This window comes from Rhagoletis zephyria, unplaced genomic scaffold (assembly GCF_001687245.7).
Source record: "Rhagoletis zephyria isolate East Lansing unplaced genomic scaffold, Rhagoletis_zephyria_1.1 Rzeph_scaffold_05579, whole genome shotgun sequence".
Lineage (NCBI taxonomy): Eukaryota > Metazoa > Arthropoda > Insecta > Diptera > Tephritidae > Rhagoletis > Rhagoletis zephyria.
Genome location: NW_016162662.1, coordinates 1 through 25,266, shown reverse-complemented (window position 1 = coordinate 25,266; position 25,266 = coordinate 1). Strand labels below are relative to the sequence as shown.

The window sequence follows — 25,266 nt, the reverse complement described above, 5'->3', positions numbered from 1 at the left end:
TTTTCAATTGCTTTTATTATATGTAGTTATGTAATTACGTATGTATATATATGTATATGTTTGTTTGTAAGTGTATGTACTGCATATGTATGTTGTATATACATAAATACAGGGGATTAGAATTAAGCCTTTTATAAATTTGTAGATTTCAACAACTAAAAATGTCAACTAATTGTAAGCATTTACAACACAACAATTAACAATATTTTGTTAATGAAAGATTCGTAGTACAAGCGTATGTATGTATGTATGTATGCCTATTATGTTGCTAATTAAAATACTAACAATTGAATATATTTATTTTATATTTAAAAGCAATTAACACTTTAACGTATTATAAACTGATTAAAACTACATACTAATTCACATTTGTATGTACATACGTACATATGTAAGAACGATAGTGTGTATGTATGTGTGTTTGGGTATGTGAAGGAGTAAATTTTTATATGAACATCAATAACAATTAATAATACATATTTAAATAGGCATTCTTCATAAATATAATTACGGTATCTCATATATATACTGTATATTTTCTATTATTCATTTAGTTTTAACTTTTCTTGCTTTTTATTCATACTTAAACATAAATTATTATTTTTTTTCATTTCTTTTGATTTACTTATATAAATATATTTGTAGTGGTTTGATGAGACCTCTTTGTATTAAATATATTGCAAACACTTTCAGCGTTTTTTTTCACGAACATCGAGAATATGTGGATGTACATAATAAAGATGTATGTAATTACCAAAATGCAAACATACAGGCTATTAAAATAGTAATCGAACACACAGCATGAATACTTAACTTCCGAATTAATGGCATAAGTTGAACAATTTAATTAATTAGGTTGGTCTAGGTAGGGTATATATGAATATTGATACTATTACTATTTTTGGCAAAAATGTAACAAATACGAATTGCGATTTAACATTCAAACTTTAACGTGTTGTATGTACATATGAATTCTATTTATTGTCATAAGTTCATTCACCGATTCATTGCGAATAGTTTGGTTTTCTAATATGTACTACTCTGATGTGCGATCACAAGAATTAGATATTTACTCGTATATGTACTATATGTAGTTATGTAGATGTGTATACATATCTGCTTATCTGAAAGTGTATCGAGCCCTAACCGACAAAATAACGTAAGCGACATTTTTTTTCAAAAATTTTTTTTGATGCAGAAATGCATCTAGATGCCCTAGGAATATTTCTGCATCAAAAAGAAAATGTTTAAAAAAGTGTCGCTTACGTTATTTTGGCGGTTAGCGCTCGGTATGACTTAAAGTTCTATTAAAAAATGTTGTTTTTTCAAGTTTCGTACTTAAAAAAAATACTCAAAAAAATTACAAAACAGAGCTTATCCCCTAGCTTTTTCTGTTTTTTCCTATGCAGTGGACACTATGTTTTTTGTTAATTTTGTGATAATTTCGGACTTTTCTGTTTGGCTATCTGATTTTTTTTTTTGTTTTCCTTTACAAAAACAAAGGTTTGCATCTATTCAAGTTTAAATTTCAGTTTTATGCCGGCTCCGGCGGGAAAATATTTCAATTGCTGCCGATCGAGAAAGGCTAAGGATCATGCCGGTCGCATTAAGCTCCGTGCTTCGCGAGAATGTCAGCCCTTTCGCTGCCATCAAATCCCTCATGACCTGCAAGCCATCACAATCTAACTCAGTTACGGTTTCCTACTTCCTCCCATAGACTTTTACAACTTTCTACCATCATATAATTCTATAAGTAGCGTAACTCCTCTGACAATTTGTCAAGATTGACTATTTATCAAAAGAACTGCGACTAAAACTATGCTGCAAAAATATGGCGGTTTTTTTTTACATTGCAAATATTAAAAACGTAACACTATTCATCCATTTTTGACTGCCACTGTATGTACATACATATGTATGTATGTGAGTATGAGTATGCCATATATTTATCCACGTAAATGTTTAAATCCTTTACTAAGTACTACTTACAATACACATCTAAAAATATGAAAAGTTCGAAGAACAGCCAGGAATTCCAAAATGAAAATAAAAAATTATCAAAAATTGTCAAATTTCCAAATTTGATTGATATTTATTTACTTAGTTATGCAGCAGCAAAAGCGATGATATGCATTTATAACGACCTATAATTATGTGTAAATTATGTACATACATATTTATGCCGAGTCAATTTTTAAATATGGAAATATGCCTCTATATGTATGTATGTATGTATGTACTTATGAAGCAGGTAGAATGAAATAGGATATGTCATTTCCAGTGGTATCATATTTATTATTGAAATATGCGTACATGTCTGTTGTGATAATTTAAGCGTTCCGGTATTTTTTTTTTCATGAAAGACAATAAGACAAATAAAGAAAACAAAATTGGTCTGCAAATGCAACATTCATATATGTATGTATTATCATATGCATGTATGTATGTATATGTATTTATGTACATATGTATTTATGCAATGCATGCATACTGCAGAGTTGAAGGTTTTCGAAAATATTTTGACCACGGATTGTTTGCCTATTGTGTAAATTTGTTATTTAATACTTAACTGGTATCGTGGCGACCGAGCGACCCCCATAGAATGTTTGTTTCTTACGCATGTCTAGTTTGCGATGCCAGTTAAGGGTTAAACCAAAATGTCATGAAACCTACATATATATATATATACATATATATGTATCTATGTACATATGTATACTTTAAATAAGTTCTAACAAAAAAATTGGGTTGGTTCAATTAAAACATTAACAATATTCTAATATTTGATATGGAATATTTCATGTCAAATAGTTAAGTGACCCATAGTAAAATTTAGAAAATTTTTTTTTTCGCAGAAAATTTTAACCCTTTAACTCCATCCATAGTGGGTATTTTTGGCCTTATTTTGAAGAAAAGTTACAGATGGAGCGTTAAAATGTTCTACAAAAATTGTTAGCAAGACATTTTACAAAGGGGCCCCGAAGTTTCCAACTTTACGACTGAATCTCAGTGCGCTATTTATCTTCATATAAATATCGGGAATGGTGGTGTAAATTAAAAAGTAATTTATAAATCGAATTTATCGAAGGTGTTTCTTTACTAATTGTTAACCATGTCATTTTACATATGTGCGCTTTATAATTTTGAGCGAGCGTTTGATAAATGAGTACTTTCATGAAATCATGCCCAAGTAAGTTCCTTTAATAAATTCTTAAATTCCAATAAACAAATAATAAGTAAGAAATAGTTTAATTGCTTTAAAAGTAGTGAGGTTGTAAAATTGCTTAGCGTCATCACGCAATTTGCCAAATAACTTCGTATCGACTCGCCGACGAACTCGCCGTCGGATAAAAAGCCGGCGGGCCGCAAAAACAACTCCTATGTAGTACTAAACTACACCTCGTTTCAATATAAAAACCCACCACATGTTGACTATTTTGAACTATAAATTGTTTTCGTATTTAATTTTTGTTATTTTTTTATAAAAATTTAGTTAATTCTTTAACAAAAATTATATAAATCTAATTTAAAATTGTGTGCAATATTTAAAAATCAACAAGCTTTACTAAAACCATCGGTAAAAAGCATCGATGCTTTAATTCGATACATCAGCCTACCATCGATGTAATTTTTCGAAACATCGATTCTTCAAATATCGATTGTGATTTACAACCCTAATCTAAAAATCCCTAAGTAGCGCCATAAACGATGTTATAAAGAAATTGTGGCACAAATCAATCTACACTAGTTTGGAAAAGTCCTTTCGAGAAAAACGCAAAAGAAAAAATTACCTTTCGGCGCCTTTCTACCACTCCCAATTTTAACTTACGTAACTTCAAAAGTAGACACTTTGAAATTTGGGATAGGGAAGCGCTTAAAATATTCGAAATAGAATGTACTTTTTCAGGGTCGTGCCCTCCTAAGACAGTAGTTAAATTTGAAGTAAGTGTATACATAAAATAAATGTCAAAAATGTGGAACTTTAACCCACTGTAACAAGATGTTGATTATGTGGTGCAAAATCCTTTTCGGATTCGACTAGTATACTTCGGTATGGGCATTTTTGGCTGAGGCCCTAAGCAAAAATTCTAAAATTATTTCACAAATTAAATAATTAATAACTAATTAAAAACGATAGCTCAGTTTAAATGAAATTGGGTGTGATTACATGTTTTTAAAACAAAAAATATTCCATATCATGAAATAAGAAGTCACAAACATTTATTTAAAACCTAAAACCCAGTATAGAATATCAGCAATTTTTTTCCTTAAAACTAAAAGCGTACATACAGAGTTATAATCGGTGGCTGATTTTAGATTTTTTTTATTAACTTTGGCGATTTCTTTTATGCGACAAATGTTTAATGAGATTGCCGTTTCCTTGTTCTGAGTTTTAAGGTTAATTAGTCGGAACATTATTATTGTCTTTTGATTTCCTTTGATGTACGTTTATTTACAAGTGGAATTTGGTTTTTTAAACTTATGAACTCATGTTTCTTTTTGTCTTTTAAATTATTGTCTTTAGAAGTAGTGCTTCTTAGCTTACTCATTATATTTAGATATATATATGTATATAGGTAGGCATATATGTATATGTATGTATATAATATACATATTTTAGTACTTAACATATTATTGTATAGTTGAGTCTCCAAACCACTTTGACCACCGGAACACCAAATATGCATTTTTTTTTTGTTGCTGAAGTAGTCTGCTGTTCGCTTCTTAACAGTTTTCGTTAAATTATTTATAGGTATTTTTATGTATGTATGTTTAATATATATTTTTTTTCTTTTCGTCTTTGTTTTTTTTTTTTAATTTTGTTTCACTCTGATTTGTTTTCTTCGACGGTTTCTTATAATTTTCAGTGCGTGCTTTGGAAGAAATTCACTTTTTAGCACTTTCTTTTGTTGTATTTTCTTTTTTTTTATAATGTTTAGTAGTTTCTAGTTTTCTCGCCTTTTGGTTCTTTGTTTATTTACTCCTCTTCTTCGAGCGATTTTTCTGGCAAGCCATATTTCGGACAACACATGCCCTCTGTACCGTCCATATTGTAACAGAATATCGAACGTTCGATTTCTGTCGGCTCATGCGGCACAATGCCGTGAACCTCTTTCAGTTCTGCTTCTGGAAACCAAGCGGGATCGGAATCTTCTACCACTTTTATGCCACAAAGCCTGCGAAAGAAAATCATTTATATTAGGTGTTAAAATATAGTACAGTGGTCGAAAAAGTTACAGTCGCACCATATATTGACATATTTTTTTTTTATAATAAATATAGTTAATTCTTTAACAAAAACCGTGTAAATCCAAGTTTCAAACTTTGTTCAATATTAAAAAAAAATCAACAAACTTTCGTAAAAATGTCGAACTTTTTATTTAGAGTTCTTGGACAAATTTTGGGTATTTTTTTTTTTTTTGAATAAGTTACAGTTTTCTTCCACATAAAAAAATTGTGCTTATTCGTTATATGGAAGCAAATACGACTAAAAAATCAACGGTAATTTTTACTTTCACTTTATTGTACTAGAATTGCATGGGCTGCTTATTAAAAATTTATCCAAGAAATCTTATTAAATTGCTCGAAAATTTTACGAAAGTTGGTTGATTTTTTTTAATATTGCAAAAAGTTTGAAACTAGAATTTACACTGTTTATACATACTCGTAAAAGAAAAAACTTGTATGTGGATCCCTACGCGACTGAAGGGAAACTTCTTTCTATTGCCCGTTACATCGAAAATATGTGCAACTATACAAATCTTGAGCATACCTTAATATCGCTACGATTGGTATCCATAATATTGACGAGAGTATCAGGAAAAATGCGATGACAATACACCAGTGTGGCCATTCGAGTTGTTCGGTGAGCCCTTTAGCCGCTATCCAAGCTGGGTAACTGCTGCCCTCGGTAAGTAACTGATAGAAAGACGCTAGCAAGATGGTAATCATAGCGCAAGGAGAGAGATATTTCCAGCAAAACATCCAATATAAGCCAGGCCGAGAACCAGTCATCATTTCAATGTCATCGGAAAATCTACGTGGTAAGCAGTAAATAAAAGAGCGATTAGGGAGTAACAAAAAGGGGCGAGACATGCAGTATAGTATGTCACATATGTGAGTACATGCATACCTTCTAACACCGTATATATAACTGATCGAAAGGCATTCGCAAAGTGCAATGATCAGAAGTGGAAAGTTGCCAGCGAAACTGTCCATCAATTGAAATATGTAGCTGCCAGCGCCATTAGCAAAACACATCGAGATCAAACAGCAGGAACAGCAGAGGCCCTAAAATTATGAAATAAAAATATATAAGTATGTACTAATTTCTGCAAAAAAAAACCGGCATATGCATCTCTCCCATTACTCACACCCACAATCCATTCTTTTGGTAGATTCGGAAACAATTTCATATCGACCAGCGAGGTTACAACGCCTTCCAGTGTACCGAACTGTGAGTCAATGCCGAGTGTGAAGAGCATAAGAAAGAAGAGCACCGCCCATATCTGTGCGCCAGGAAATTGATTGATAGCTTCAGTAAATATAATAAATGCCAATCCGGTACCCGAAGCGCTCTGTAGTCAAGAAAATTATGGATATTTTAAGAATAAATTTTTAAATTAAAACAGTTTAAACTTTTCGCACTCACATTCGCCAACTCTTTTTCGAGATCACAAATTGGCAAATTCGTCGTTTTATTTTGCGCAATTAGATCTTGTCGTTCTTCGTTGCAACGATCGAATGTAGATGTGGCCTTGAAGCCGATCACGGAAAAAACGACAACTCCAGCAAACATAGAAGTGCCGCAATTTGTGAGAGAAACCAAAATTGCATCGCGATAACAATTGTTGTTGGCAGGATTGTAAGAACTAAACGCGATTAAACCGCCAAAGGCAAGACCTAAGGAGAAGAAAATCTGCGTGCCAGCCTCCAACCACACAACAGGATCCAGTAGTGTTTCCCAACGTGGCGTGAAGAGATGAGCAACGCCCTCTGAAGCGCCTGAGAAAATAAAAATACCAAATTTCCATGAGTCATTGAAATTACAAAAAAAAATTATCATTCAAATAATTGCACATGGCAACAAACTTAGTTAAGTGCAAAAAGCACAAAAAGGCAAAAATGGGTAAATAGGCAATGAAAGTGAAATGGGCAACAAAAAACAAAATAATTTAAATCTGGAATCAGGCAAATATTAGAATAAGCAAGTGCATTAGAATCCGGGTCCTGGCAATAGCACTATCGAGGATTTTCTGCGCCCAATTTTATCACTAAAATTTTTGTCATTTAATTTTTTAATATTCCATCTGTTTCCTGTCAGATAAATGGAGCGTCATTTAGTACTGGATAATTCAATAACTAAATGTATACTGTATGCATTAGGCATATTACTTTTGTTCTAAAACAGTGCTGGCCACACGAATCCTAAAAGATCTGCATAAAAATGTGTGCCAAGCACGTGAGAAGCGAAAGCATAACTTCGTTGGTGTCAAAAGACTAGCGAAAAACTGTACAATGTGAACGTTTTGGCCGGCATTGTTCTAAAACTAAGTATAGCTACATATAACCTATGGATCCACCCATTGCATGTTTTTAGGTTTTTAGTGGTTCTATAAAAAAAAGTTAATAATTCAAAATTGTTATATAAAAAATTTGATATTATTATTGAAAGTCTCCTGAAGAGAAACAATGATTTACGTTCGAAAAATATTGATGTTCAAGAATTCTATACCATTTCTACGAAAACTGGTTTTTCCCATATAAAATACTTGGAAAGCTTTGAGTGACCCTGAATGTTTTTTGATTTCAAAAAAAAAGTGTATATTTTTTCGATATAGAACAACCCTAGGGAGTGAGAACATTATACTTAATTTTTTTTGGACCACCCTGATGTACATACATACATTACACATGGATGTATTTTTTACAGTAGATTCTTTTTTCACGTAGTTCCCTGCGGGAACTTTTTGTCCAAAATGTTTACAGAAACCTTATTTTTTGTTGGTTTTTCTTCAAAGTTAATACTTTTATTAAAAAATTCTTGCATTGGGAAACTTTCATAATTTTTCGTGTCATTCTATTAAAACTTTGACGCACTTACCTTTCAGTGTAATGCCGCGAAAGAAGAATATAATGAGCACCACATATGGAAATATTGCTGTCATATAGACAATTTTACCGGACGACGTAATGCCCTGCACCATACAAATGTAAACAAGAAACCATGAAACAATTAACGATATAGCCATGTGATAATTAAAGTTTTCCGGCTCATTGACGCTTTCGGAGCATTGAAGTGTGGTGCGGTACCAGTAAAATTGTGTGGGCGAAGAGGCCTAAAAGCGATGAAAAAATTATCAAAAAAACATATCTATGTGCATATAAGAAAGTATGTATGTATGTATATACTGTTGGCTGTGGGTATCTATGTATGTAGATAGTTATATATTAAAATATATATGTACATATATTTTCATATGTAGGTAGATATGAACTTAACTGAAATCTAAAGTACTTGTACAAACTTGAGGTGTAATTGAATTTTGAAGAGATCTTTGCTTAGTACAATAATTTAAGAGTATTCCTTATTTGCAGTTTAAAGTTTCATTTGGTAGTTTTGTGAGTTTTTTTTCGGGAGCGAACGAATTTGTGATATTGTAAAATGGTAAAGTGTCACAGTAAAAGTTATGATATGTAGCAATGTTTTGTATTGGGAATGCACAACAAAGTTAGCGAGCACAAGCGCGTCCCGGTATATAATATAAGTAGGCCGTCTTAAGTGCCTTCTATAAGGGCTTTTTCTATTTACAATTTACGCGAATGTGTAATTTTATAATATTTAACATTATAAATGAGATTAAATATGCATTTTCGATTGCAATAAAACATATTTCATTTTGAAAGTTTATAAATAAATACCTTAAGAAAGTATGATTTTTATGAATGAAAGAAGCAGCTTTATAAGGACTCCAAAAGGCCTTCTGAAATAGGTCTTCGATTTGTGCCATCCATACAAAAAAGAAAGGAGAAAATAATGCAGAGTAGAAGGTCTCTTGACAATCACGACGGGCTCTTGGAAGGGATTTTAGCTCCTGAAATTATCTACTGGGGTATACTTTTAGTTGCTTAGCTCACTAGAGATTATTTACGGCTATTAAGGAAACTTTCATATTGGCTTACTTAGAGTTAGAGTTTTTATTTTTATAGACAAAATTGCAATTTTTTCTGCGGAAGGTGCATTTGCCGTAAATTTTTTAAACTTGAAAATGCCCGAATATTGTGTCCAATGGCGATGTTGTTTTCCTAGCGTATGTCTAACCTAAAGTTTATTTTACAGACACTGATGCCAATTCATCATGGCACCACTACTATGCACATTCCGCATAAATGATTTGAGGATAAGATTATCCCTCACAGATTGTATGATTTAATTCCGCTAGACTTTTTCTTCTGGGTTTTTCTAAAGACGTAGGTCTATGCCAATAAGCCGAAATAAACCGATGCCCTTAAATCCAGGCCAATGCTCAAACTCAGCCGGGTCTTCGCTCCATAAGAAGTCCTCGCTGACATATAAACGATGTTTATACATTACATTCGCCTTTCAAAAATAAATAAGCCTGTAAAAATAACGACTTTCGTTGATACCAGGCACACCCCTTCTTTTACATATTCTTTTTCACATCTACCTACCTGCATTCAATGAAAAAAATCAATAATAGAATTATCAAAAAAGCTTCAGAAAGCGTATCCATCAAGCACTTTTGTGGACATAGCTTCGGTTGCACACGTTCGTGGGAGGCGCATATAAAAAGATAAATAAATCGTTAAAGGTAATTACCGTAAACCAGCTTATTTAGAATTTTGGTTGGTAATAGCAACAATATGGTTCATTATGCTCTAAATACAATCTGTGCGCAAGATGACAATTTTGTGTCAACCTAACTACTATACTTAGTACATACATATGTAGGTATATCAACAAACTATCGCTCCGAAATTTTTAAGTAGTTCAGTACAAAATCAGCATTTTTTGGTAAATAGGCCTAGCAGCTCTTTGGCGATAAATCCATTTTATGCCGAATTAAAAAAAATTGCGTTAAAACGAAAAACGAGATGGTGGAAACCGGTTTGAAAAATTAAATACATTTAATCCACCCTTTGGGTATATCCCTAATCAAATCCTTTAATAAATTTCCATATGAGCAACATCTGGCCTACTCGTTGGCCTTACAATACGCAGTGTAATGCAACATGGTACAAATACATACCTACATATGTAAGTTATTTGTATGTATTTTTTTTTTTTTTTTGTTATATAAATATACTCACAACTCTTCCAGCCATTTTTTTTATTGGTGCTCGAATGAAAGATGTTCAATATATGTATTCGCTCATGCAGTGTATGTGTGTTTATGACATTGCATGGTGTGGCAAATGTTGTAATGCGCATGTAGTCTGATTTAGCATGTAGTCTGATTTAGCAGGTATGGAGTGTAAAGTACATAGATTTCTTTCTTACCACACATTCCGGCTCATGGTCATAAGTATAATTGGCATAGAGGCGTGTGGGGCAATCGGCCCACGGCAAAGGTGACTCAAAACTATGCAACAAGTATATGAGGCACCAGGCAATTATGGTATTATAATACAAAGCCACTATATAGCTGACAACTGCGGATGAAATGCCAATGCCGCCTAAATAGGGCGAAACCTGCAAGGGAATGGGTTAAAATATTTAATTATTAAATATATGTATGTATGCTACCCCTTATTGTTATTTTTCTTAGTTACCTGACTCCACACACCAATCGCACCTTTGCGCAGTCGTTGGCCTACAGCCAATTCTAGATAGAATATCGGCAATCCCTGTATGCACAACATTATGAAATAGGGCACAAGAAAGGCACCACCGCCATTTTTTTGCGCCAAATAGGGAAAACGCCAGACATTACCCAGGCCAACGGCATAGCTTAAAGATGGAAATTTTGTTTTTTAGTCAAAAAAAATTTATTTTTTTTTAGCACCCTTGTCATAGCATTTCACTTACCCTATAGTAGCTAGCAGAAACATGATTTTATTGTCCCAACTTTCGCGCTCATCACCCTCCTTGCCGCCCTCGACAATGTCCTCTTCTGCTGCTTCAACTGTGGCCGAAACTGCCGCTGCCAATTCAGCTTTTGATTTACTGGTACTCGCCTCTGCACCGAAGCCGTCCGGTTCCAATTCGGTCGATTCATCAAAAGCATCACCCAGAAATGCTTGATTGGTTGCACCATACATAGGTGGCTGATGATGGTGGGGGTGATGATGATGTGTCCCACTGCCATGGTGTTCTTTGGGTACAAGACGACCACGCATTTCCTTTAAAGAAAAAGAATTTGCAAAACAAAAAATCGGATGAGAGGTAGTTACATTAATGTTTTTTGGCACAAATCAAATGAAAAAGTTTATTGGAAAATGATGGCGCTGTTTTTTTTCATGATGCTACATACATGTGTATGTATTTGTTTAAAAAAAAGTTAATGTTTATTGATTAGAATTATTTAGAATATTTCATCCTTTTTTCTATGCTTAAGCTACCTACCCGTAATTCCATATGGTCAATGCTCTTCTGACTCTTCAGCACGATGTCGCGCGAGCTTTGTCGTCGCAAAAGTTGTGCAGTGTTCGCCATAATGGTTTTATTTTTTTAAATTTTATTTATTTATATGGTCGTTTAGTTTGTTTTACTTTGATTTTTATTATTATTTACTAGCGTATGTGGTTGTTGTATTTTCCCAGTGGGTTTGTTGCATTTATTAAATTTCAGCAATAGTTTAGTTATTCGATTTATTTAACAAATTATCGGAAGTAGACTCCTTTGCTTGGTGTATCTTATTTAACACTTAAACACTTTCGTACATAAGTAAAGGTGTAACTGCGCTTTCTTTACTGCCTACAGTGCTTTGTTGTTGTTCTTCTCAAAATGGGGAATCAACGAAGTGTTAGGTTTTTAGTAGTGCTTTGCAAATATATTTTGATATGCTCGGACATGCGTTTCATTTTTTACAGACTATTAAATATGTGGTTAAAAATAGTTTAGTTTAACAGAAATTTTGAAACAGTGCTAAAAGGAAAACTAACAAGGATGTTGATTTTTATTTACAAAGAAAGAAATAAAATAAATGTACTTAGAAATTTAAGCCTTCGAAATTCCCTTAATAATTTGCAAGGTGTAATTTTTTTAGTTTTAAAAATTATTGTCCATATTCAAAACCAGGCTAATTCGAAAGAGATAACCTTATGATACAATAAGGATATTTTTATTAATTTTACATAATGTTTTTGTACGAGATAGCGATGCTTGAGTGAAAGATCTACCTATCTCGGCAGCCAGTTTGAAAACGCCCTATCTCAGGAAATTTTCCGAGAACGCCCTATTTCAGAATGAGGTTGAAAAACACCCTATTTTAGATTTGAAGAACGCTCTTTTTTTTAGCTCTGACCCTCACATTTCTAAGCCCATTTGTAGAAGATTCTTCGCTTCTAAAAAAATTTAAGGAATAAATGTTTTTAACGAAGGGTTATTCAGCCGAAATCAACAATAAACAAGTAAGAAAGTCTAATTTCGGGCGGAGCCAAACATTAAATGCCCGGCGCAAGTATTAAATATATGTTTTTTCACCATTCCGAAACCTACCGCTAGATGGTAAGCCGAAATATTGAAGTTTCAAGCATTTCTGAAATTTACCGTTACATAAAAAGCGTCCGTAATTTGAGTCCATTTTCAATAATTTTCAACGTTTTGCTTTTATGTGTCAATCACAATAACCATACCGAGTTTGGTACAAATTGATAGAACGGTTACCGAGATACATATATGTGATAATAAATGGGCGGTGCCACGCCCATTTTCCAAAATTTTATCATAAACGTATTTCTTGGTAAAGAATAGTTGCAAGCATTAATTTTGAATAAATTAGCTTTAATATNGTGCAGCGGTTACCAAGATATACACATGTAACCATAAGTGGGCGTGGCTACGCCCATTTGCCAAAATTTTAAAATATTCTTATTTTTCGTCTAAAATTTATTGTAAATATCAATTTTGAGTGAATAATCTTCAGTAGTTACTAAAAATATCGCAGACATGGCTTAATCGACTTCTCTATTCATTCTGAGCATTTATGTATATATTTGCCTATATCTATCTCGATTCATTTTGGCTGTTACAAACAACCGTTATGTTAACAAAATTAATATACCCTAGTGCACAAGTGCGCTCGGGTATAAAAATTGTACGATAATGCACGAGTACGGCCATGTACGATATGGCGTATGAGTAACATTATTTCCTGCTTCTATTTCATACAAAAATGTGTAAAGGTGTNAACACCCTATTTTAGATTTGAAGAACGCTCTATTTTTTAGCTCTGACCCTCACATTTCTAAGCCCATTTGTAGAAGATTCTTCGCTTCTAAAAAAATTTAAGGAATAAATGTTTTTAACGAAGGGTTATTCAGCCGAAATCAACAATAAACAAGTAAGAAAGTCTAATTTCGGGCGGAGCCAAACATTAAATGCCCGGCGCAAGTATTAAATATATGTTTTTTCACCATTCCGAAACCTACCGCTAGATGGTAAGCCGAAATATTGAAGTTTCAAGCATTTCTGAAATTTACCGTTACATAAAAAGCGTCCGTAATTTGAGTCCATTTTCAATAATTTTCAACGTTTTGCTTTTATGTGTCAATCACAATAACCATACCGAGTTTGGTACAAATTGATAGAACGGTTACCGAGATACATATATGTGATCATAAATGGGCGGTGCCACGCCCATTTTCCAAAATTTTATCATAAACGTATTTCTTGGTAAAGAATAGTTGCAAGCATTAATTTTGAATAAATTAGCTTTAATATTTACTGATTTATCGGAGATTTTGTATTTCTCTAAATTACCTTTATATGTGGATGTGGGCGTGGTTATTGCCCGATTTTAAAAATTTTCGGCCATTTGGTATGTTGTACCAGGGCCAACCAACTGTGCCAAGTTTGGAAGAAATTTGTCATCGGTTACCAAGATATACACTTTTAACCACAAGTGGGTGTGACTACGCCCATTTTCCAAAAATTTATAATATTCTTATTTTTCGTCTAAAATTTATTGTAAATATCAATTTTGAGTGAATAATCTTCAGTAGTTACTAAAAATATCGCAGACATGGCTTAATCGACTTCTCTATTCATTCTGAGCATTTATGTATATATTTGCCTATATCTATCTCGATTCATTTTGGCTGTTACAAACAACCGTTATGTTAACAAAATTAATATACCCTAGTGCACAAGTGCGCTCGGGTATAAAAATTGTACGATAATGCACGAGTACGGCCATGTACGATATGGCGTATGAGTAACATTATTTCCTGCTTCTATTTCATACAAAAATGTGTAAAGGTGTTTTATTTATCCAGCAATTTCAACCCAAATAAAAAAAAATTACAAAAAATGTGTTGATTTTTTAATTTTTTCGTCGTTAAAGTTTGAAAATTTTTTCGGAAAAATTAAAATATATTTGGAAAATGTCGTGATATGGACAAACGGTAGACAGATCCATAATTTACTTCCCAGAATTTATTTTATGTATCCCGGCCTTTTTGTGTAATTTCAAGATTTGAGATTTTCCCTACAGTGTTATGTAGTGAACACTTTTCCACCCTATTGAAAGCTGGCACCACTGAAAGTTGGTGAGAACGTGAACCCGAGCACCAGCCGATGATGAAGGAAGCAATGTCGTCGCTGAAAACCAATATAGCAGAATATGGTCAAATGGACGCTTGGAATTTAAGTGTGCTTTGCCTAATCCACAAGAATCTGCCAACTACAGCGAGGTCAGCCTGTCTGATGATAATTGCTGGCCTATGCCGACGACATCGACATAAATGTTGTTTTTCGCCTTATCGGAATTAAGTATATAGAGATAAAGCACTTGGGCCTGGTGGTGATTGAGAACCAAACAAAATCCTTGCAGAGGCGTACCACGACATCATCAGCTAAGGTGGCCCTTGTAGTGTACCCTGAGCAAAATATTTCGGAAGATATGTGGTTCTTTATGCATTTATGACAGCGGGTACCGAATGACAATGGAACGAGGAGCTGTATGTGCCAAAATAAAGCGACAAGTGCTGGCTAGGCTGGTGGCAAAAGAAAACCAATGCCTCTTCTTGAAGAAATTGGCTTCACTTAGAATTTCGATTGGCGTGCTATGTTGAAGTCGGCCAAAGCGGTTACTACGCCAATCTAAAAGAAGAAAATGCTTGCATGTAGTCAAAGAGCCAAGCGCTGCACGAAAACCATCAATGAATAAAAGTAATGGGCACGCACACACACATTACTCATACGCCCTGTCGAGCGTGAGCAATAAACTTTTACTAAAGAAACCGCTATCATCTAATAATGAAACTAATATCCTAAAATTTTCCAATGCGGTATCCTATTGGATACCTATTAAAATATATGGAACCTATTAAAATAGAGCGTTTATTATAGTTTTGTAACTTTGATCAAATTATCAATACACTGAGCTGATTGCTACATACATATTAAAGTATTTATAGATAATTTCCTTAATACCACAGGGCGTATGAAATATGTATGTTGTGGTCAAATTAAGGGCATACTATTACAAAACTAATACACATACTTGTGTATATTAGACTCATATACATACATACATACGTATGTATGTACATACGGTGTACCTCTGAAATAAGTCTCACCACCAGACATTAATCACTCAGCAGACCTTTGCACCATTATGCCCTTAATCCCTTTTTATAGGCACATAAACTACACATACATATGTACACATGCACATATCTGGAAGAGCTTATTCTAATAAATATAAAATATTTACGATAAGGAACCGGAACTGCGAGATAATAAATGTATGTATGTATGCATGTACACTAGGGTATATGTTATAAGCTTTTTTTATATCTGCCGCAATTGTGCACTATTATTATAAATTATTGGAAAATGGGATTGGTCCGCCTATTTAAAATAAGAAAGGTGTAAAAATCGTGTTTTTGCCAAAATGTAAAAATTATTGCGGATTCCGATAGAATAAATGTTTGTTCCGCAAGATTATTGTTTAAAGTTAGATCTCGGCCTATCTTACATTTCGTTTATTAATTTATGTATAGTTTTCGATGCTCTACCCATCAGTTTGGTTCCAATCCATGGTAAAATGAACCCGCTCTAAGGGACTTCAAAGTAAAAAAATTAAATATAAAAGGGCCACTGAATACTGTCAAAGACACATAGATATAACTTATTAATTAATCGATTTTAACTGGTTGCAATCGCCTTAAAAAATATTTTCGCAATAAATCGTTTTGAAGCGTTTTTCATTGTGGGTGTAAAACAGTGATTTAATATTTTATTTAACTTATAAATTAATGGATTTTAACTTTTTAGAAGGTGGCAGCTCCCTTCCAGATTATACTCTTACTTTGCGCTAAATTTCATTGAAGTAAGTCCAGCCAAATCATGAATGAAATTTATTTGTGATTGGATTCCTCGTATCCATTTCCATTTAATTAAAACATATAAGGGGCATTCACCAAATTGAACAAGTGACTTGGCAGTCTGGCATAAGAGCAGATTAGCTCAGGCAAAGACTGTTGTCAATATCCATATAATTTTTGCGCGCAGTATTCTTTATACTCCTATTACATTGAATTGAATTCCTTTATAGAAATTATCTTTAAAGTTCATAAAAAAACAGGCATAATTGTTATTGACTAACCAATTGGGGTACTCACTATTCGTTCCAAATTGTGTCTCAAAATATACACATCAACATTTTGAAATATTTTTAGCATCAAACTGTGAGCACTCCTTTCTAGCAATCGTTGCAAAATTTTACTGGTGTTGCCAGACATTTTTCCTTTTTGCGTGCATTTTTTATACATATGTCACCTTTCTATTTTGGTTCTGGAAAATTTTGATTCTTTAACTTAATTACCAATTGTTAATATTTGTTCTTTCTTTTTGGTATATTCTTATCCGATGAAAATTGGAAAAATAAGAACCATCCTAAAGTAAATACTTACAAATGGATATCGATGCAACTAGCATATAAAAGGCCCAAGTATGTACATATTTGGATACATCATTGCCCATTAAATGAATGAATAGCTCATGCGTATGTATGCGTGTATGTATGAACATTAGGGTGGTCCTTCAAGCAAATTTTTAACTCAGATTTGCAAAGCCTCAACCCCTAAGTCGATGCTACTATAGCCGTAGATATGACATACAAATTTTGGTGCCGATTGGAGACGGTTAAGGCGTGTCGCACAGGGGTCAAAGTTCAGATTACCCTATGAAGACAATTTAACCCACTCTAATTGGGACCAAAATTTATATGTGATACCCTCGACTTTAGTAAATTGTATCGATTTTGGGTATTAAATGTGAAAAAAATATATATATATATATATATGTATATATATGTATATACATTTAATTTTTTTAGTCCATAGAGGCCTTAGACCCCTTCGCGACACGCCTTAACCAATCCAATCAGGACTCCAATCAGTACCAAAATTTATATGTGATATCTTTGACCGTGCTATTACCGATTGGAGGGGTGAGACTGAAAAAATCGTTCATTTGATTTTTTAAGGACCACCCTAATGTACATGTCACATACGTTTTGCTAAAGTGCACTACTACGAAATTTTTAGTTTTTGGTATAGGGAACTTAAATGTTCACAGACCGTAAACTTACGCTCCATTAAAAGCTGAGGCAAAAGTTTGTTATAATTTATTTAAAAAAAAAATCGTTTTATGACAAAGAGGAAAATTTGAGATAATACGCTTTTGAAGAAAGTGTGCAATATGCATTTACATACATACATACATACATATGTATAAGACATATGTACACATAAATATTGCCACAAAACATCATTTTGGTAGAATTTAAACGAAATTTATTTAAAAACTAATGCAATTAAGTGCCCCACTCTTTTAAAATTTTCATGCTCACTGAAATTTCATGCTCAACTTTAACACTACTCCAATGCTTCCGCTTCCGGCATGTTCGCTTTCTTTTCACTTTCGCCTTCACTTCACTGTTCTTCTTTGATCAAACTTTTACGTGTTGTACATTGAGTGCTTATATAACTAACACCAAATACTTTTTGGACACCAATTAGCCAACGACGAAATGAACAAAAGGACCGACCGTACGATTAAAATTACCAAAAATTTTTGACGACGACTATGCGACCATTTACGAAAATTACCGACCAAAATGGAAAACACAGCGCTGCTTTGGTATTTTGTGGACGGGAAACCTTTTTTATTTTGTTAAAGGATTGTGGATACCGCCTCTAAATTCGACGCGCCGACTTGACTGCTGAAGCCAATTGTGTGAATGGTGTTGCGCGCTTTTTGTTCACAAAAAATTTAACAAGTGGCACGACCAAAAATGCTGTGTGTGTGTGTGCTCACAATGTAGGTATGTATGTATGTATGACGTTCAAGCAGGATATGAGTATGGAGGGCATAACTATGTAGTGACTATACACACTTTTCTAATCGCGCAAAGTTTATGTACGCCCAGAACGTTGATATTGGCTTTGCGCGTTTCCAGCTTACGGTCATGAGCGTTGCTTTAGTGGTAAATTCTATCCAAGAATATAGCAAAGCAATTGATTTTCAACGCACAAAAGGACACAACCAAGCAACCACACGATAGCGATAGCCACCCACATGCATGTGTATGTATGTATGTATGTTAATGTAAGCACAACGTTTGCGTAACAGTTACTTATACGAAAATTTCTTTATCAGCCATAAAAAAGCTTTACTCTATTTGACTATGGCACTGCGTATTCCTTACTTCAGTATTTTCTATAACTTATGCACTGTGCAACCAAAAGAAAATCCGCTTTTAATTAAGTGTATATTATCAAGTCGATAGGTGGATAAACTGCGTGGCATTATTGGCGAGGACCAACGGCGGAGACAAGTGAGTGTCACAAAGCGAAAAGCGAGACTGTTAAGTAAATGGTAGGTCTGTTTTGCTGCGAGTCAATGTTCATATCGCTCGCAGGATATGTTAAACGTCGAGTAAAATGGTACGAAATGAGCAAAGAAAATGACGGCAAGCATATAAAAAATCCAGCAAGCTTTAATGTAACGAGTAATTGATAAGAGATTGTTTTTGTGTAGGTGGTTGAATGTCAAAAAGGAGCTGACAGTTGAAACAAGAGTATTTGGAACATTGATAAAAATACATATGTACATATAAATTCTCCAGGGTGGCCCAAAAATACATGCGGGAACAAAAAATTTAAAATGTTAAGCTCTACCCTCCTAGGATTTTTTCTAAATGAAAAAATAATACTCGAATTTTTTTGGTTAAGAAAATTATATTTAGAACAGCCTTAAAGCCAATGAAGTTTTCCATGTACTATTTTAAATCGAGCCCTAACCGCCAAAAAGATGTAAGCGACATTTTTTTCAAATTTTTTTTATTTTTTTGATGCAGAAATGCATCTAGATGCTCTAGGAACATTTCTGCATAAAAAAGATTTTGAAAAAAATTACGCTTACATCTTTTTTCCGGTTAGGGCTCGATATGGGGAAAAAATGGTATAGAATTCTTAAAAATCAATATTTTCCGATCTTAAAACTCTATTTCTCTTTAGTAGACTTCCAATAACAACACCCAATGTATGTAGTCGATTCCACAGAAAAGTAAACCAGTCCGATTTTTTATTTGATTTTATTTTTTTAAATATTGTACATATTGTTGATTATTGGTATTCATAATATTTGTCAGCTGTTTATAATGCCAATTCTTATCAGGTCCAAGCATTTCGTGTAAAAACAGTTTTCAATGCTGCAACAAGGAAAAGCACAAAAATATAAGCTTTCATTGATTTATTTTGGTTCTAGACGATAGAAAATAAATTATGGGTATTCATAGAATCTCGTAAATGCCTCGTAACTGCGTAAACCTCGTAAATAATTCAATTTTCCATGCGAAATTAAGTAAGTTTACGAGGTTTAGACGGCTCATGGGATGGAAAGGACTAAGTATTTCCTACGATCTTACCCAATGGCATGGCGAAAAGTCATCTTAAAAGATTGTACTAGCAGCTTAAGGAAAGAAAGCAACAAACGAAGGCGAGCTCCAATTACTCCTAATGTATCCAGAAGCGTTTAAATTTGCTTTCATAAATGAGAATTCACTGACTTCAAAGTATGAAATTCCACCCTAAACAGTATGATTTGGTGAAGACTTGCAAACTGTTGAGCGTAATCATGAGAATGATTGCATAAAAATACCGATGGCGCTGGCATGGCCAAACAGTACTTATCCATGATGATGCTCCGGTGAAAAGACCTTTTGACTTGCAACCCATTAGTGGGAAATGAAAGTTCGTGCACGGCAAACAGAATGAAACGATGAAGTGCAGAATGAAAATAGAAGAGAAAATTGGCGAAGTCTTTAGCCCTCGGCCCAACCGACAAACCTTGGTAGTGCCAAATAAGAGGGAAAAGTTGTTACGTGTTGTCGTTGTTGTAACAGTATAAAGATCCTCAGAGCATGTGAATCGTTCCGGTTACGCAGACCCGACTGCCGTGAAGACGTTCTGTCCCGTGTCTTCTTCATCTCCGTTACAACGTTGTCTTGTTGGTTGTTTATCTATTGGTCGAGGAACTTTTATTGTTTTCTTTTTTTATCTACAAACATGAACGTATGTACTTATAAAAAAAACGTAACAAATGTAACTTTAAAAAAGTTTATTTTAAACTGCAATTAAAAAACACTTTTGATTTTTTATTTTGTAATAACTACAATTTACTTAGATATGTATAAGATTTACTACTAATCTCCCAGTCTAAATACATACACATAAATAAAAAAGCAATCACAAATATTCATTATATATATATACATATGTACACATGATTCAGTATTATTGAATCATGAGATGTACATACATACATATGTTTCGTCTAGAGTAATTTCGACAGAGTCCGACCGATTCCAACTTTTTTTCAGGTACCGATGGCTATTCGGATTAATCGGCCGATGCCGATTCCATAAACCAATTACAAATAAATGTATTAATTCACAAAATCAGTAAATTTAACAGAGTTAAAAACAAAAGAAAAAAATACATAATTGAAGTAATTGGCTTTTTATGCAACATTACATACACATGTATGTATGTACATACAGATCGGACGTCTAATAATATAACCCCACTGGGAAAATAGGTAAGCACGTTACGAAGTAAGCCATGTTTTCTTTCAGTTTTTAGTACCAAAATTGTCATCACTTCCAATGTCATCTACTAGTAAAGCACAAAATGAACACCTACGGGAGATTCGCCAGGGAAAACATGGTGTACCTCGTAAGGTGCTTACCTATTTTCCCAGTGGGAACGAAGTATTTAAAAATATCAATTTTGTGGGAAAAAGCAATCAAAGTTTCATGAATTCATACAGTTGGTATACCAAATGATAGATGAAAAGCATGGTGTAATAATTATTCCACCATGGATGAAAAGAAACATACATATCTACGCCATATTTGGGAAGTTTATATGGTTTTGGTATATGGATTTTTTTTGTTAATTATTTTTTATAAAAGTCTAGCTGGTATACAACAAACACCATATCAATTCAGATTTCTAACTTTGTACAAAAACAAAATTTTGGTATGCAGTTTTTTTTTGTAGGCCATTTAATTCTAGTATAATGGAGTGCAAGTTTCAAGCTGCTATAAAATCTCGTTAATGTTTAGCAATTTTTTTGCTGGTAGTGTCCTCCATATAAAAGAAAATGTCGAACATACTTTTGTATGGAAAAACGTGAAACACCTTCAACCAAAAAAATTACTTTTTGTGAGCTGCCTGCAAATGTTTTTTGATGTTGGCTATTGTCTGTCGTTTCCCCTGAACATACGAAATGAAATTCTAAATAATCGGCGAAAAGACCGATGTCGATTCTCAATTTTGTGCCGATACTAGCCGATGCCGGACTCTAAATCTCGACTTTTATTAGTTTGAGTAAATAAAAAAATGTAATGGAATTATATATCGTCCCGTTTCTGCCTTAACCTCGTATCTGCAATAGAGGTATTTTAGAGAGTGTAAGAAAAAATACTTAATTTCTTCCCCTAGGATACAATAAACGCATTTTTTTACTTAATATTTCTGGTTCCACTAACAGTAGTGAGCACCCTCATTAAATCTTTGTTCTATTTTCAGATAGTGTGACGCTTAAACAGCTGTTATAAGTGGTAATATTAGTTTCCCCAAAATTTGTAGATACGTGGTTAAGGCAGAAACGGGACGATATGTATACATACGGATATGTACATAAATAAAGTAAGGCAACGGAATCACTTCAAAAATACAAGTTTTAAGCAAAAAAAAAACACCGACTTCAATTTTCATATAAAAATTTAAGAGTATCGCCTGCTCCTTTTTTTAAGTCGGTTCAAAAGAATGACAGAATCTTAATTCAAAATATTTTGCAATCCATAGAAGTAGTTATTACGTGTAATATGATTTTATATATCGACGCCTTTGCGCGAAATTATCGTAAGTAGCATTTTTTTCGAAATTTACTTTTTGATGAAAATTTGTTCTACACCCCACAGTTTTACCAATGGTAAAATATTATAGCTAAAATCCGTATAGTTACGCCAAAAATTTACTGTATATTTGATAGTATTTTACAATGGATTTTTTAAGGCGAAAGTATCGTATGTATGTGCCATACAAAAGTATTTTGAACGTAGTAAAAAAAAATCAAAATAAACAAAGTTTTAAAAAATTTTAAAATTATAAAAAAGGCGAATTTATACAAGGTGGTGTTACCATGATACAAATATTTGTATCATGGGTGTTACTGGCAAATTTAGATTTTGGCCGCGGTCCTTCTGTATGTCAAAAAAATTTGTTTGTTTTAATATGAATTCGCCTTGTTTACAACAAACACATTATTTTGACATTCAGAAGGACCGCCGCCAAAATCTAAATTCGCCAGTAACACCACCTTGTATAAATTCGCCTTGAGTATAAAAAGCGCTCTCCTGTAAAATTTGTTTTCTGGCACATACGATAATTTTGCGCAAAGGGGTCGATATATAAATTTTATACATATACCCCCCAAAAGATAGCACATCAACATTTTTACCAGTTTTGACTACTTATCTTTTGCTTTTTTAAGATTCATTATTTTTATAAAAAAGTATAGCTCTGTATCTAAAAAATACCATATAAATCTAAATTTCAGACTTTGTACAAAATTTATAAACATTCCACAAAATTTTCATCCCAATTCCAAGTATTTTAATTTTAAGTTCTAGAATAATTTTTGGTATGCAGTTTAATAGCTTATTAAATTCTAGTATAATAAAGTGTAAGTTTTTAGTTTCTAAAAAATCGCGTTGATTTTAGATAATTTTTGTGCTGACGGTGTTATGCACTCTTTTATTCTATAAATTAAAATTAAGATGCACGGATTGGCATGGATTGTACAAAGTCTGAAATTTAGATTTATATGGTATTTCTCAGATAAAGAGCTATACTTTTACATATATAAAAATAATGAACCTTAAAAGAATCAAAAGAAAAGTAGTCAAACCTGGTAAAATTGTTTATGTGCGTATGTACGTATTCTATACAAATAAATGTGTATGTATTTAATGCGAGTATTTTCACCAAAAAGCCATTCATTAAAAGCCTTTTACATATTTGGACTTCTTTTTCACTGGTTTTGGTTTGGGTTTCAGTGATATGAATTCCTCCTGTTCAGTCGGTGAACCAGGCATATTAAATACACTATTAGTTAGTTGCGTTGAATGTTCTGCCGGCATAAATTCGTCCAAAAATGAGTTGTTTCGGCCAACAAAATCGGCTTCCAAATGAAAAGAAGTTTCCATTTTAATAGACTCAGTAACATCGGCACATGGAGCATGAACCATTGACACAACAGTGGAATTCAACGAAACGAAGTGCTGATTGATAGCTGAAGTAGCAGATTTAGGGAGTTGCTCAGATTGCGTTTCCTGGGACTTTTCCTCTGCTTTGATATTTGTATCCAACCATGAGCACACAATGCTTTCAGGATCAGCTTTTGCACCCAGCCCTTTCTTCATACGAGAGTATGACATATCATTTTTATCATCCTCGAATTCAATATCCCATATTGAAAGTAAATCTTGTACTAAAGCGTCTTTATAGGAATGTAATGTTTGTATTGATTTTTGCCAACGTCCAAAGCCACGCCTTTTAGGTGGTATTTCCTCTTTTTCAGCTCTTTTATCTTCTTCAGAATTGAGTGGGGCGCTAAGCGCATTACAGCGGAAAACTTTGCGCATACCTGCAAAAAGTAAGGAAATAATGTCTTAAGTGTTGAAATTTTGAAACACAAATCTTATATCGATGGTTCTCTGTAAAAATGGCAATAAAAATAGGCACAGCTGTTAAGTGTTTCATGACTCTAATCCTTACTGCTTATGTTGGTAACGCGCACTACTTGCTTTAGTAAGGATGGGGCTTGGATTAGACAAGGGTTACAGACATGAGACACTTTAGGGGTTTGTTTCTTTTTTTTTAATTTTGAGTGTGTGGATTATCGATATGTATGTACATAGCTAGTACATACAGCTTTTGAAATCAATTTACCTTTTAAATTGACCACTTCTGTACAATTTAATTTTGGCTGCGTGAGTTGGCAAACACGATTCGCATACGCATGCATCGTATGTTCACCCTCATTTTCAGCCTTCGAACGAGTATCTGGCTCTAGCGTATCATTCGCGATCAACCGACGTGCATACACATCACCAATCGAATTTGATGTGAGTAACAAAGCAAAAGTGCCACAATCTTCCTCACCAATACATTCCGAGAACGTTTCAGTGTCGAAGAAGGTCAGGCCAGTTGTACAACGGGCTATACGCGATTGCAAGTCAGCATCGGGCTGCAAACATTTGCCTGCGACCCGAGCTTGTTGGTAAGCTTCCTCCAGTGTTGATGGTTGGTATGGCAGACAATATGATTTATACACACTCTTCTTCGATTGCTTCTTTCCCACCGATTCATCTAGGATATAATCTTCTTTATCCACGCTTTGCGCTGAATGACTGCGGGTAAGTTCACAAATGCAAATATCATCTGCTAACGCACTACTAAGAGCAATAAATTCTACGCCACCAAAGCGGAAATTATCAA

At 33.6% G+C, this 25,266-nt stretch overlaps 2 protein-coding genes and 1 long non-coding RNA gene across 3 annotated transcripts; 1 reads left to right on the top strand and 2 right to left on the bottom strand.

The window, feature by feature from the left end:
- The first annotated feature begins 630 nt into the window (after positions 1-630).
- Positions 631-17,311, top strand: LOC108372259 (uncharacterized). The gene is made up of 3 exons (XR_001848832.1): positions 631-1,130; positions 10,403-10,409; positions 17,300-17,311. It is a non-coding gene; the product is annotated as an uncharacterized LOC108372259 (long non-coding RNA).
- On the bottom strand, positions 4,438-11,740 carry LOC108372258 (sodium-dependent neutral amino acid transporter B(0)AT3). The gene is made up of 10 exons (XM_017627906.1): positions 11,588-11,740; positions 11,051-11,364; positions 10,795-10,972; positions 10,523-10,714; positions 8,105-8,339; positions 6,653-7,005; positions 6,375-6,578; positions 6,134-6,291; positions 5,774-6,037; positions 4,438-5,177 (listed from the first exon to the last, which is right to left on the bottom strand). Exons 1-10 carry the CDS (start codon positions 11,675-11,677, stop codon positions 4,979-4,981), a joined length of 2,187 nt encoding a protein of 728 aa, XP_017483395.1. The 5' UTR covers positions 11,678-11,740; the 3' UTR covers positions 4,438-4,978.
- A 6,346-nt stretch (positions 17,312-23,657) lies between the features above and the next one.
- On the bottom strand, positions 23,658-25,261 carry LOC108372256 (uncharacterized; the record flags this gene model as incomplete). The annotated part of the gene is made up of 2 exons (XM_017627904.1): positions 23,658-24,412; positions 24,718-25,261. Coding segments are annotated over 2 exons (1,191 nt in total), but the record flags the coding sequence as incomplete, so codon positions are not given.
- Positions 25,262-25,266: the final 5 nt, after the last annotated feature.

Excerpts from the sequence above, each read along its gene's own strand:
- LOC108372258 (XM_017627906.1), bottom strand. The coding sequence starts at position 11,677 with ATGGCGAACACTGCACAACTTTTGCGACGACAAAGCTCGCGCGACATC. Across the intron at positions 6,292-6,374 it reads CAAAAGAATGGATTGTGGGT|GGCCTCTGCTGTTCCTGCTG; the intron begins GTGAGTAATGGG and ends TCATAATTTTAG. Across the intron at positions 5,178-5,773 it reads CCAATCGTAGCGATATTAAG|GCTTTGTGGCATAAAAGTGG; the intron begins GTATGCTCAAGA and ends TTTCTTTCGCAG.